Source organism: Salvelinus namaycush, chromosome 4, assembly GCF_016432855.1.
Source record: "Salvelinus namaycush isolate Seneca chromosome 4, SaNama_1.0, whole genome shotgun sequence".
Classification (NCBI taxonomy): domain Eukaryota; kingdom Metazoa; phylum Chordata; class Actinopteri; order Salmoniformes; family Salmonidae; genus Salvelinus; species Salvelinus namaycush.
The window spans coordinates 25,975,548-25,990,667 of record NC_052310.1 but is presented as its reverse complement, the minus strand read 5'-3'; the positions used below and the strand labels follow the sequence as shown (position 1 = coordinate 25,990,667).

Below are 15,120 nucleotides of genomic sequence, written 5' to 3'. Positions count from 1 at the left end.
AAGGCAATCTTAATGCTACAGCATACAATGACATTCTAGTCGATTCTGTGCATTCAACTTTGTGGCAACAGTCGAGAAGGCCCTTTCCTGTTTCAGCATGACAATCGCCTGTGCACAAAGCAAGGTCCATACAGAAATGATTTGTCAAAATTGGTGTGGAAGAACTTGACTAGCCTGCACAGAGCCCTAACCTCAACCCCATCAAACACCTTCGGTATGAATTGGAACGCCGACTGCGAGCCAGATCTAATCGCCAAACATCAGTGCCCGACCTCACTAATGCTCTTATGGCTGAATGGAAGCAAGTCCCTGCACCAATGTTCCAACATCTCGGGGAAAGCCTTCCCAGAATAATTGAGGCTGTTATAGCAGCAAAGGGAGGACCAACTCTATATTAATGCCCATGATCTTGGAATGAGATGTTTGACGAGCAGGTGTCCATTTACTTTTGGTCATGTAGTGTATGTCTCCAATCAATGTCTGGTTTGTGCGTGTGCGCTAAGCGGGGGGATGGCCTGAGCCAGGGGAAGCGTAGCTCTGCAAATCTTAATCACACACAACCTATTATTTGGGAGGGAATACTATTTGTAGATCAGTTATTCTACACCTCACTTTCCTGAAGCTGATCCTCTCCAACGGACTCGAAAGTTGTAGCTAAAAATAGATGAATTAGGGGCGTTAAAGGGGAGAGTCAAACCAACACCTTAACCGTTACTCTAAGAGGTGTGAACCTCTTGGCTTGACACTTGCTGGATCAGGATTCAAGTCCCAGTTGGGGCTACCCCCCCCCCCCCAAATTTTTTTATATACATTGGTGTCAGAAGTGCAATGAGGTGTGTACATGTGATGGACTTGGTATAGAGGAGCGAAGGATGGGGGTAGTGTAGCGACCCTAACCCAACACCTAGCGAGCTCATCAAGAGGTTTGGACCTCTTGGCGTGATGGTTAAGGTGTTGCCTTGACAGTCGCTAGAGCCAGATTTGAGTCCCGGTCGGGGCTACCCCGGATTCACCACAATACACTTCTATGGTTGGTTTCATTGACTCTACTCTTTAACTGCCCCTAGTTGACCCATTTTTAGCTACAACTTCCGAGTCCGTTGGAGAGGAAAGTCAGCTTGAGCAAAGTGAGATGTAGAATCACTTACCTACAAATAGTATTCCCTACCAAATAATAGGTTTTATGTGCAGAGCTATGCCTACCCTGGCTCAGGCCATCACCCCCGCCAAACACGCATGCACAACCAGGCAATGATTTGATCGGATACAGTTTGTGCCATTTTAAATAACATTTCCTAGGATTTTATAAACTACAGCAACTCTAGTGGATAATGCTGGAAATACCGGTAAAAGCAAAGTGCCCCAAAAAGGGCCTAAAAAGCATGGCCTTTATTATAAGCTTAATATATGTTATTTCATAACACAGCAAAAAAGGACACTTGTTATTTCTGTACTTGAGTATTTATTTCTATGCGTATGAGCATTGAAATTATTGAACATATTGGTAACACATTACTTAAAGCCTGCAGGTATAGTGCTTTACAAGTTGTTATAAGCATATATGAGCCTTTTATTAACATTTTTATTTAACCTTTATTTAACTAGGCAAGTCAATTAAGAACTAATTCTTATTTACAATGAAGGCCTACGCCGGCCAAACCCTAACCCCGACGACGCTGGGCCAATTGTGCGCAGCCCTATGGGACTCCCAATCACGGCCGGTTGTGATACAGCCTGGAATCAAACCAGGGTCTGTAGTGACGCCTCTAGCACTGAGATGCTGTGCCTTAGACCGCTGCGCCACTCAGGAGCCCCAATGTCTTTATAATGTCTTATTTTAAAGTTTCACAAGACATTACAAGGCAGTCAGTCAAACATGCTTGTATGACAAGTTTTACAATGCATTATAACTGCCGGCTTAATGTTTGATTGACCTACAGTAAAATACATCCACGTTTTTCCTTTGGATAAAGCTTGATACCTGTTGATAGAGACGGAGTAAAAAAAGACAAGGATACGACTGGACTGACTGTTGGATGGATGCTACTACAGCATTCAATTTCAGTTTTGTTTTTGAAGCAGATGCGTTTGCTGCAACATTTCCGTCCTAGGACCTTCCACAGGCTGCGTGCAAAAATAAAATGAACAATCAAATGCAATAGAGCTACGTTTTGTGTATTGAGGTTCTCAACGCAAAGGATGTCTACAGTGAAAAGTTGTATGTGCAAGAGACTCTTTTTCTGATACCGGTCCTCAGATTGGTTTGGAGGAGCAATCATGCATGTATTGTGTGTGTTGCACTCTGCCTGCCATTGTATTGACCTGTGTGTGCGCTTGTGTGTGTGTGACAAAGAGTGAATGTTCATGCGCATAGAGTACGCTCTGCACTGCAGCAACAGGTACAGATCCTGTTCTTCCTGTCAGTTGAGCAATACCTGTTTGTACTTGGCAAGTGAAAGAAGGAGGAATGCTTTTGGGGGGAGTTAGAATAGAAATGTATGTTTATCCAAGGCAAGTTGCTAGGATTAGGGTTGTTGGGGAGGCAAAGCCCACCTGAAGGTGCAATCTCTAATTTAGTTTCTGTTATTGAGTGGACTATATACAGGACTGAGTGGGAGGGTCTTTGCGGGCAGGTGTACTGATTGGCTGAAATAGAACTGTTTGTTTTTGTGCTTTTTTTTTACTAGCTTTGATTGTGCATTTGTCCTGTGGCCATCAGAGTACAAAGGAATTCCAGATTTCCCCTTTAAAGGATGTCTGTTTATCTGTCAGACAATACTAGGTTTGAAAGGAAGATGTTGAAGTAGTTGAGTATCTTGGGGTAGGAGATGATTAGGGTTCCAGTTAAGGAGGAAGTTGAAGTGGAAGGGGCGGTACAGCAAAGGGAATTGTTTTGGTGTGTCTCGGTGGTGGCAGCTTTTCCGGGTTGAATGAACCTACACCTGCAGTAACATTGCTGGCAGCCGTGAACATTGTTCTTGTTAGTCAGTGCACACAACACACACACACACACACACACACCCTTTGCTGACTGGCAGGCTGCCCGTGCAGGTTTGGTTGTTTGCTTTCGAAGGCTCCTGCATTACAGGTATAGGTCACATTCAATTTACATTTAGTAGGTACTCAAGCTGTCCCAATTAACCTGTCAGTCATGGTTAATGCTTGAAAGACATTTGGTACACTCCAACAATGACAAACCAGAAAGAAGTCGACTTGAGAGCTTATAGCGAGCAAAGGATTTCCACGTTTTATGTGGGAAGAAAAATATTTTGATTTGAAAATGTAATCCAATCAAAATATTTGTCTTGGGATGACTAGCAATCACATTTCATTAGAAGTTGACGGTTCCCAAAGGTATAGCTGCCAATGTTTTGAAAAGACCCTGTGACTTGAATCTTGAAGTATGCTTTACAGGAAGTAGGACACATTAACTTGCAACATTTTATTTTTCAATTCAAAACCTCAATGGCGTTCCATCCTCACTTTCATAAAGACGAATGTAATCCAGAAAGTATACCCAAACACTAATAATTACTCTCTCAAAACTAACATGCAGTTTCATTTTCAAGCAAATGTGTTTGACAATTGCATTCAACTGTCATGATAGACATGGAATAGTCCGGGGTACGCTGGCTCTTTAGTTTTCATGCTGACCGAACTGTTTGGTGTGTTATTTTTTTCTTCTTTTTCCCAGAAAAATCCACCACCTGGGTGGTTACTGCAGAAGGCGTTTGGCAAATGAATGTTTCCAAGTGAAGTTGCTAGGATATGGTGTAGAGAAGCGCTATGTAGCCAGCATTAGCCAGCATTAGCGATTAGCGAGCACCTCGGTAAATGTGTGTTTGTTTAGGTGTCAGTGGCATTCCATTGTTGGGCACTGACACATGCATAACGCCGGCACTCGTGCCCATCTGAGAAAGAAGGGAAGAGAGGGAGGGATGGATGAAGGGAAGGAGATAGTGAGGGAGATCTGAAATGAGAGAGGGAGTAGATAAGATGAGAGAGAGCTGGAGCAGGAGAGAGAGAAAGAAAGTGAGAGTATTTACAGTAATTGGTTGGATAGGGAAAGGAAGGGGTGGGTTTCTACTCAATGCCAAAGCCGGACAATGAACAAAACACATACACACACACGCGTGTGTTCGTGGGAGTGAGTTTCGGTTTGATTTGGTGGGTCAGTAAAGAAATGAAAGCAGTTTAGGAAAACAATCTAACAAACTCCTCTTTAGCTCCCTACGAAATATTTTACATGACCAAGTCAGTATAACATAAGAAGTTAAGTATAAGAAGTTTAAGTCATTTGATCTACACTGTAGAAAATAATTTGTTTCAATTTATTATTTACAGTCATAAAGTTGCATGGCCTTTTCAAGCTCTATCAACTTTATATGTCAAGCTATCCTTACTTACACAACATTTACTTTGACTAATAAAAGATAGTTAAGTCAACTTCAACATTTGTCAGTATAACCTACTATTCCTAGTTGAATCAATTTCAACTTTAGTTATATCAACTTTATCCTAACTAACACCTAATTTAATAAAACAAAGTCAAGTCAACTTTACAGTTTGTCAGTATAATGTACTATTTATAGTTGAATCAATTGAGGTTTTAGTAGAGATAACTAGCCTCCATTTTGAAAAATGACGTAATATTTTCAATTAATCTAACTTACTATCCAGTTAAGTAGACTATATATGCATTGACTAAACAACCATAACTCTAGCAATGATATAATAGAGATTTCAGTGGGGACCATTATACCCCCATCTGTCTCTTAATCATGTGTGAGCTTTTTCACCAGCCAACAGACCACTTTAACTACAATAACATTATCCGTTTCCGTTTGACTTGATACTTTTTACATGTGATTGTTTATCTACCTGCATTGCATGCACTAACTGAAGTTGCTCTGGATTAAAGCATCTGCTAAATGAGCCATGGTCAAAAGTAGTGCACTATATATCGCTGAATAATGTGTCTTGTCGTAGAGATCCGGCATTTACAATAAGGGCGCTATAGTAATCAACTGAAATTGCAAACTTTGAACAAGAAGATGTCCTGTTTGAGCTACGGTCATGGCATTTTGTACATCAATGCATATCCTCATGTGAATCAAGTTTACCATAAGGATCTATAAGCTCCGCCCATTCACAAGTCACACCAGGGAATCGATTTGAATATTTCACAGTCAGTTCATTGACATCAACTATTCTGTTACTATAAGTATAGTCTAGCGAGACTACTATCAGTATAACTCCCTTGTCTGCACATAAAAATAAATAGTGTTTTATATCAATGCATCTCCCTTTCAAGCAGTGGAGTCTCTGACATCCCATCCATTGTGAGCTATCATAGTTTTGATTTCCAGTGGGGGGAAAAAATACTTAATTGTTTTTTTTCTCTCTCTCATCAATCCATGCAACATATGTTTGGATAACGACCTGTTTACTGTTGCCTTGTATAGCATCTAGCATCTCCCACAGTCATACACAGTCTTTAGATTAACAAACATTTCCCTTTTTACAACCCCCTTGTTTGTGCTAGCTTGTTAACGTGCAGCTAGGGCTGTGGCGGTCATAACATTTTGTCAGCCGGTGATTGTCAACCAAATATGTGCTGATCTCACGGTAATTGATCGTTATTTGTGCCTCCCGGGTGGCGCAGTGGTCTAGAGCACTGCATCGCAGTGCTAGCTGCGCCACCAGAGTCTCTGGGTTCGCGCCCAGGCTCTGTCGCAGCCGGCCGCGACCGGGAGGTCCGTGGGGCGACGCACAATTGGCTTAGCGTCGTCCGGGTTAGGGAGGGTTTGGCCGGTAGGGATATCCTTGTCTCATCGCGCTCCAGCGACTCCTGTGGCGGATACAGACTCCTGTGGCGGATTGGATACCACGAAAATTGGGGAGAAAAGGGGATAAAATTATTAAAAAAAATAAAAAAAATTGATCGTTATTTAACATAAACACATTTAGCATCTCCTGTCTTCCACGCATAGCCTACAAGCCACTGATGCAGACCTTTGGAACATCTACATTTTAAAAAGTCTAATAAATCTATATAATATAGCCTACACCATCACAATAAATACATTATTTATTTTAGACAGGTCTAAAGAAACATGATATGAAGAAAATGTAGTCTATTTGAGAAGAACAGAATGGCATACTCTGCGTTGTCCTTATGTTAGGCCTTGATCTGCCTATGCCATATGGCTGTGGGCTACACTAGTTCATTTAGCAGACAAGATTTGCTTAGAATTCCTTAGCATTATTTTATAGAATGAAGAATACAATTGAACATAGCTGAATATAATAGAAAGGATATTTTCTCAACGATTTGAGGGAGTGCGCACATGCGGCTGTTCTGTGTTGAGCGATGAACAAAGAAACAGGTACTGTTAAATGTTCAATTTTAATACATTCTAAGGCTGCATGATGCGACTCTAATGATTTGAAAAAAGTCGCACGAAAGGCATGAGCTCTGCTTTGTTTTTTTGCGCAGCCTGTACGCACTTCATTAGTCTCTCATTCACAATTTGACAAGCCACTTGATAATGTGTCGAATTTCCCGGCTGCATCCCCTTTGTGTGGCCATAATCCCCCTAAAAAAACATGCCTTTTGCGGCCAGTAGCCGTTATGCCCTTGGGCTGAATATAATAATTATAATTCCCTTCTCCCCGCTGCGTGCCGAAGGACCTCTCACTCACATGGCTCTCAGTCACGTGATCGGGTCTTTCTCACATGCTACAAGTGAAGACAGACAAATCTGGGACGCAACTGCGCTTCCTTATCCAATTCCGAGGCGCATATTGAAGATCTTGGAAGAACTGTCCACATTTACTTTTCGTCAGCCAGCAAGATGACTAGGCCTAACGAACAGCAAAAGCACTAGCCTATGTCAATCTACTATCCCCCATAGTACAAAAGTTGATCTATTATGTGCGAGAAATAAATATTCCAAAGAAAGTCCGGGACAGTTGTGGGATGCAATAGATCCCAAATGAATGCAATGAACCTGACACAACAGATGAAAATGTTTAACTTAAAATGTTGATAAACTATTAGGCTATTTCTTCACATTATAAACACAGCAATGCACACACAGAAGTTGGCTATAAGCACAAATGTTCCATTAGAAGAAAACACCATTCTCAAAAGTGACCACAAATGCGATTATGCATGTATTGCTTTTTTATGGTGAAAATTATCTTCCCCAATCTTGAAACTCACATGCTGCGTATGTATGCCAGTTAGGCTCTACAACCATTGTATAGCGGATTAATGTGCTTCATTTAAGAAGTTATTTGGCCACTTTAGTTGTGATACCTATAGGCTAGGCTACATGAGGTGTGTGACTATGATTTGAAAAAGTTGCACAAAAAAGCTTGCACTGTTTGCCTTAAGCTGGGCATCATTCACAAGTGATAGGCTGATATTGTCACCCATCAGACTATTCTTGATTTACTCTTGTTTTTACAAATACTAAATAATATGTGTGAAATTTTTATTGATTTAGAAAGGTGCGTGATAATGATCCAGTCTCAACAGGAGCAGCGGGGGAAAAATATATGTGATCTATGCACTTAAATAGTGAATGGAGGGCGCTTTTCTCGTGGTTCATTTTCATGCCAGCCAGGTAGGCTATACTCCTGTTTTAATGAGAAGCAATGTGCTTAATATAAGAAAAGTTGAGAAATAAATATAGTAGGCCTAGCCTTTGGAAAGCTGATGGGATCCTCCTTTTTTCAAATAAAGGCCATCACTCTGTTTTCTCACGCAATTGCATAGCCTATAGAAATGTTGCAGAACATGAGCTCATGGGCTCTCGTGAAGTGTTTGATTAGATTTTTGATTACATTTGCATTGATGTCAGAGTGATTAGAGGGACAGAGTGCGGAGTAGCAGGCAGTTAGCAAGTTTGGTAGGCTGCTAATGGCCATCAGCAGCATCAGAGCTTGGGGAAGCATAATTATTGTGACTAAACGGTCACATGGAATTTGACTGCCATCATGAATCATGACTGCCGGTGTGGCGGTAATACGGTCACCGTAACAGCCCTAGGTGCAGCTGATATTATGTAGGTCACTGTGAGAACACTGGGCTGCGTTTAGAACACACTACACGTCACATAGCATGTGGTAAGAGCTCGTACACGGTACAGTACTACAGGCGCGATAACGACTCGTATCTCCTTGGCTGCATCCTACTACATTGCCTATATAGTGCACTACTTTTTACCAGAGCCCTATGGGCATCTTCTCGGACATCTTCAACCTGTCCCAGGCTGTAGTCCCACATGCTTTAAGGAGACCACTATCGTGCCAGTGCCCAAGATAAACAAGGTGACATGCCAAAAGACTATCGCCCCCATCGCGCTCACCTCCGTCATCATGAAGTGCTTTGAGAGCCTGGTCCTACATCAAGGTCAGCATGCCAGGCACACTGGACCCACTCCAATTTCCTTTCCACTCCAACAGATCACCAGAAGATACCATTTCCATCACTGTACACACGGCCGTAACCCATTTGTACAAGAGGAACCCCTATGTGAGAATGCTGTTCATTGATTTCAGTTTGGTCTGGACACCACTCTCTGGATCCTGGACTTCCTGATGGGCAAACCACAGGCTGTGAGGATTGGCAACAACACCTCCATTCTGACTCTTAACACAGGGGCCCACCTGGGGTGTTTTCTCAGTTCTCTGCTGTACTCCCTGTTCACGCACGACTGCGTGGCTTTGCACAACACCAACTCTATCATCAACTTTGCTGACAACACCACGGTTGTAGGACTGATAACCAACAATGATGAGTCAGCCTATAAGGAGGAGGTAAGTGAACTACCATTGTGGTGTCATGACAACAGCTCCCTCAATGTGAGCAAAACAAAGGACTTGATTGTTGACCTCAGAAAGCAGAGGAGGGAACATGCCCCGAACCACATAAACGGGACTGCAGTAGAGAGAGTCACAAGTTTTAAGTTCCTCGGCGTTCACATCGAGGACTTGTCATGGACCACCAATACCACCACTCTTGTCAAGAGGGTGCAACAGCGTCTCTACTTTCTAAGGCGGCTGAAGAAATTTGGCATGCCGCCCTGTATCCTCTCAAAATACTACCGCTGCACCATCGAGAGCGTCCTGACTGGTTGCATCATAACATGGTACGGGAATTGCTCTTTCCACAACCGCAAGGCCCTCCAGCGGATGTTGAAGACGGTCCAGTATATCACTGGGACCATGCGCTCACCTGTCCAGGATATCTACTCAAAACGGTACCTGGGGAAGGCACACAGCATCATCAAGGACCCCAAACACCCCAGCCAAGAGCTGTTCTCTCCATTACTGTCAGGCATGAGGTCTGATACCAACAGGCTCAGAGACAGTTTCTATCCACAAGCCGTCAGACTGCTGAATACTTGAACAGGTCTGACTACCTGCTCTGATTCTCCGCACCTTAGCACACATGCACTCACTCATATATGTATATACACACACACACACACACACACACACACACACACACACACACACACACACACACACACACACACACACACACACACATATACATTAAAGCTACTCACACATCACAACTTCTGCTACCAGACTCTTATTATACTGCTCAATTTATACACTTGACCTCATCCTCCCCTTCCACAATACACAAGTAAATATCGGACTATAAATTGTTCCTTCCTGTATTACACTTAAGCTAAAATATTTATTATATTCTACTGACATTTACTTGTTCGTATTCGTGTCTTTGATTATTTCTTATTGTTTGCATTGCCGAGAACAAATCAGCAAGTAAGCATTTAGTTGGACGGTGTATACCATGAGTATCCCGCACCTACAACTAATAAAAACTTGAATCTTTAAACTTGATGGGCCCTGGTCAAAAGCAGTGCACTATGTAAGGAAAAGGGTGCCATTTGAGACGAAGCCATGCACTTTGGAGACCCTTGGCAGAGGCTCAGCCATTGGCCAAATCATCTTCCTCTCTCTCTCTCTGCATTTCCTGTGTCCCTGTATCCTGTGTCACCCAGTGTCCGGCTTGCTGTCTCCGAAAAGAGGGAAAGTGATAGCCCTGGAGAAGGGGGGAGAATGAGAGGCGGTGGAAGTGAACTTCTGGAAGAAGGGTTGAAAAAAGTGTTATGGGAGTCTTCCAGGGATCTGGGGAGGAAGTAATTTAATGTGTGTGTGTGTGGGGAAGACTCAAGGCTCTCCTTTCTTTCTTGTCTTTAGGAAAAAGTGTGCACACTATAGTGTGCACACTATACAGACAATATGCATATGACTGTTCATCATGCTATTGTAGAGGGATGAAAAAACCTATAGTGAATCTTAAAGTGAAAAATACATGTACTGCATGGTGTACTGTATATTGTCAGTTGTTGATACACCTGCGGTGTATGTGTCAATAAAACACCTCCATTTGTTTTCTGCACATGCAACAGAAATGGCACACCTGATTACCAATTTACCCAAATGCGTCATCAAAGGCATCAAGATGCGCGGAAACACTGGTTGACACAAAGCCCTGCTTCAACTCAGGATCCTGTTCTTTAAATTAAAGGTAACATGTATTAACGTATCTATTTTTTGTGTGTGTGTTGTCAGTGTGTCTGGGCACAGACATGAAGCTGGCCCTGCCCTCCAGTCTGGAGAACCACTATGAGACCCTGCGGCTGCTCTACACTGACTGCCAGGTGGTGCACGGCAACCTAGAGATCACACATCTTCGGGGCAAGCCGGACCTCTCCTTCCTACAGGTACGTTTTCTTTGCCTGATTTCCCCCCCCCCCACCTGTTATCAATGCTAACATCCCTCCCTTTCCCCCTTTCTTCCCTCCCTCCCCCTCTCCAGGGTATCGTGGAGGTGCAGGGCTACGTCTTGATTGCCCGTGTGTCTGTGAGTGTGGTGCCGCTGGACAACCTGCGCATCATCCGGGGAAGCCAGCTGTACAACTCCAGCTATGCTCTGGCTGTCCTGGACAACACCCTCCCTCAAGAAGGGGTGGGTCTGAGGGTGCTCCGCCTCCGCAGTCTCACAGGTGAGGGAGGGGCCAGAGAGTGAGAGGGAAGACTTTTTGGGATACAGGAGGGATGTAATCGTAATTGAATGAAGGGATGGATTGGATACTTATAGGCCCTTTTTTAATTCTTTAAAAGTGCTTTCCTTCTTTGTCGTAACAACTAATTAGACATGATTGAACAGGTGAATGCAAGGGCTTTACCACATGGCTTTTTCCTGTCCAGTCATTTCTCATCAGTAATTACTTCAAGGAACGTAATCTCTTGTTAGGTTTTTTTGTCAGTTCCTCTGAACATTTTGAACTGAGCCTTCTCTCCCTGTCCTGTTAACCCCATAGAGATCCTGCTGGGTGGAGTGCATATTTGGGGAAACCCCCAGCTCTGTTTCCCAGACCCCCAGCACATGGAGTGGAGGGACACACTGGATGAAAAGAACACGCATGCCAAGCAGCTCCGCCTGCAGGCCCGGGCCCCCAACTGTGAGTGTTCCTGTTATGGGAGTTTACACACACACTCACACGTACACTCGCACGTGTACACACACACACACACACACACACACACACACACACACACACACACACACACACACACACACACACACACACACACACACACACACACACACACACACACACACACACACACACCACACACACACAGAGTGCCTTCGGAAAGTTTTCAGACCCTATTACTTTTCCCACATTTTGTTAGGTTACAGCCTTATTCTAAAATGCATTCGTTTTTTCCCCGTCATCAATCTACACAATACCCCATAATGATGAAGCAAAAACCGGTTTTTAGAAATTGTTGCTAATTTATACAAAAATAAAATACATTTACAGAGGTATTCAGACCCTTTACTCTGAGCTTTGTTGAAGCACCTTTGGCAGCAATTACAGCCTCCAGTCTTCTTAGGTATGACGCCGCAAGCTTGGCACACTTGTATTTGGGGAGTTTTTCCAATTCTTCTTTGCAGATCCTCTCAAAGCTCTGTTAGGTTGGATGGGGAGTGGTGCTGCACAGCTATTTTCAGGTCTCTCCAGAGATGTTCGATCGGGATCAAGTCCGGGCTCTGGCCGGGCCACTCAAGGACATTCAGAGACTTATCCCGAAGCCACTCCTGCGTTGTCTTGGCTGTGTGCTTAGGGTCGTTGTCCTGTTGGAAGGTGAACCTTCACCCCTAGTCTGAGGTCCTGAGCGCTCTGGAGAGCTATCTGTACTTTGCGCCGTTCATCTTTGCCTTGATCCTGACTAGTCTCCCAGTCCCTGCCGCTGAAGAACACCTCCACACTATGAAGCTGCCACCACCATGCTTCACTGTAGGGATGGTGCTGGGTTTCCTCCAGACGTGAAGCTTGGCATTGAGGCCAAGGAGTTGAATCTTGGTTTCATCAGACCAGAGAATCTTGTTTCTCATGGTCTGAGAGTCTTTAGGTGCCTTTTGGCAAACTCATAGCGGCTTGTTATGTGCCTTTTACTGAGGAGGGGCTTCCGTCTGGCCGCTCTACCATAAAGGCCTGATTGGTGGAGTGCTGCAGAGATGGTTGTCCTTCTGGAAGGTTCTCGCATCTCCTCAGATGGACTCTAGAGCTCTGTCAGAGTAACCATCAGGTTCTTGGTCACCTCCCTGACCAAGGCCCTTCTCCCCTAATTGCTCGGTTTGGCCAGGCGGCCAGCTCTAGGAAGAGTCTTGGTGGTTCCAAACTTATTCCATTTAATAATTATGGAGGCCACTGTGTTCTTGGGGACCTTCAATGCCTCGACACAATCCTGTCTCGGAGCTCTACGGACAAGTTCTTCAACCTCATGGCTTGGTTTTTGCTCTCTGACATGCACTGTCAACTGGTGGGACCTTTATATAGACAGGTGTGTGCCTTTCCAAATCATGTCCAATCAATTGAATTTACCGCAGGTGGACTCCAATCAAGTTGTAGAAACAGCTCAAGGATGATCAATGGAAACAGGATGCACCTGAGCTCAATTTCGAGTCTCATAGCAAAGGTTCTGAATACTTATGTAAATAAGGTATTTCTGTTTTTTGTCTTTTCTAAAAACCTTTTTTCACTTTGTCATTATGGGGTATTGTGTGTAGATTGCTGAGGACTTTTTGTGATTTACGCCATTTTAGAATAATTCTGTAACAAAATGTTGAAAAAGTCAAGGGGTCTGAATACTTTCCGAAGGCACTGTACATCCCAATTGTAAGTCAACTATCGCTATGATTGAAGTGTGGTCAGTCTCTGCAACAGTCTGTCTCCAGAGGTCAGTGGTCGGTGACCGTCTGTCAAGGTGTTGTTGACCGTCTGCCTTTTGTCCCAGGTCCAAAGTGCTCCCCTGCCTGTGTAAAGCGAAGCTGCTGGGGAGAGACGGAGAAAGACTGCCAGACCCGTGAGTCTGTCTCTTTCCATCATTTCTTCTCTCAATCCGTTTGTCTTTATGTCTCCATTCTGTCTATGCCCCTCTCTCTGTCTCACACACTTCCTCTCTCCCCTTATAGTGACCCATGTGCACTGTGCATCGGGGTGTCTGCGCTGTAAGGGACCCGATCCCAATGACTGCTGCCACATGCAGTGTGCTGCCGGTTGCACTGGGCCCAAAGACTCAGACTGCCTGGTGAGAATACTGCCATTACACACACACACACACACACACACACACACACACACACACACACACACACACACACACACACACACACACACACACACACACACACACACACACAGCAACTCCCTGTCTTAGTTTAATTAATGTGTCTTGACTCTTGCCTCCAATGTGTCAATTTTCCACTGTATTGGTTCCTACAATTGCGCCAGGTGAAAATAAGGTGGTGTGTTACAAACGCATTGCGGAAATTGTTCTGCCAATACTGCAGCACAAACTAACTTTTTCATTTCCTTCGGACAAACTTCTAAAGAACTGCCTCTGTTTTACAGTCGTGCCGTCACTTCAACGACAGCGGGACGTGTAAAGACAACTGTCCGCCCCCCACCATCTACGACCCGGTCACCTTCGTGTCCAAACCCAACCCCAACAGGAAGTTCAGCTTCGGGGCCACCTGCGTCAAGACATGTCCCTGTAAGCTTGGCTTACTTTCCTGTATATTATAGATGTCCCTTTTTCTATGTCTGTCTCTCTCTCCTCTCTCTGTGTCTCTTTAAGGAATTATATTGTCTCTTTATCTCTATCCCCCCCTCTCACCTATTTATTCTTAACGCACACACACACTCTCTCTCTCAATTAATTTTAGGTCAATTCAAAAGGCTTTATTGGCATGGAGAGTGTAGCGACACATTTACTGTACATTGCCAAAGAAAACATATAGAAACAGAAATATCTCAATTATATTTTAAAATCAACATTTCTCTTTCTATAGATAACTACCTAGCCATGGAGGTGGCCTGTACCATGGTGTGTCCTAAAGCTAACCAGGAAGTGATTATCACCCAGCCTGACGGCAAGGAGACACAGACACAGAAGTGTGAGAAGTGTGAAGGGGAATGTCCAAAAGGTTTGTGTGTGTATGTTTTTGAGTTCGTATGTGCTCATATGTTATGACGGTGGTGGTGGTGTGTGTTTAACATTTGCGTGTGTGCTTATTCACCCTGACTGTATCTATGTGTGTTCCAGTGTGCTATGGGCTGGGCATGGGTGATCTCCAGAGCTCCTCCTGGGTGAGCTCCTCCAACGTGGCCCAGTTCACTGGCTGCAATAAGATCTATGGCAGTCTGGCTTTCCTTCCACAGAGCTTCACAGGGTAACTGCTTTACGTCTCTTTTTTACCTTATATCTGGCCCACTAAGAGAGGGGGATTTGTCTGTTACCAACAGCCACTAAAAACCTGGGTTCAACCTGGGCGAGGTTTACAGGCAAGCTCAATCCAGCAATCAGGTCCGAGCCTCTTGCCCATTATTGTGCCATCTCCATGCAAGCCATTGCGTGCTAACACCAGAAAGACTCAGCAAGGGACTTCTTCCTGTAAATAACTAGTATGGAAGAACTTGTCACATTCACGCTTCCTCACGGGAAGCAATCACTTCAAACCTTTCTGGCACTAGCACGCACTGCCTCGCGCGGATATGA

General features: G+C 44.1%; 1 protein-coding gene across 1 annotated transcript in view; it reads left to right on the top strand.

Moving 5' to 3' along the window:
- The window catches only part of erbb2 (erb-b2 receptor tyrosine kinase 2), a 43,936-nt gene that overhangs the window by 6,765 nt on the left and 22,051 nt on the right, over positions 1-15,120 (top strand). Inside the window, exons 2-9 of the mRNA XM_038991567.1 lie at positions 10,621-10,772; positions 10,868-11,054; positions 11,373-11,513; positions 13,357-13,425; positions 13,535-13,650; positions 13,974-14,115; positions 14,414-14,548; positions 14,668-14,794. Of these exons, the coding sequence (XP_038847495.1) occupies positions 10,621-10,772; positions 10,868-11,054; positions 11,373-11,513; positions 13,357-13,425; positions 13,535-13,650; positions 13,974-14,115; positions 14,414-14,548; positions 14,668-14,794 (1,069 nt within the window). The remainder of the gene's footprint in view (positions 1-10,620; positions 10,773-10,867; positions 11,055-11,372; positions 11,514-13,356; positions 13,426-13,534; positions 13,651-13,973; positions 14,116-14,413; positions 14,549-14,667; positions 14,795-15,120) is intronic.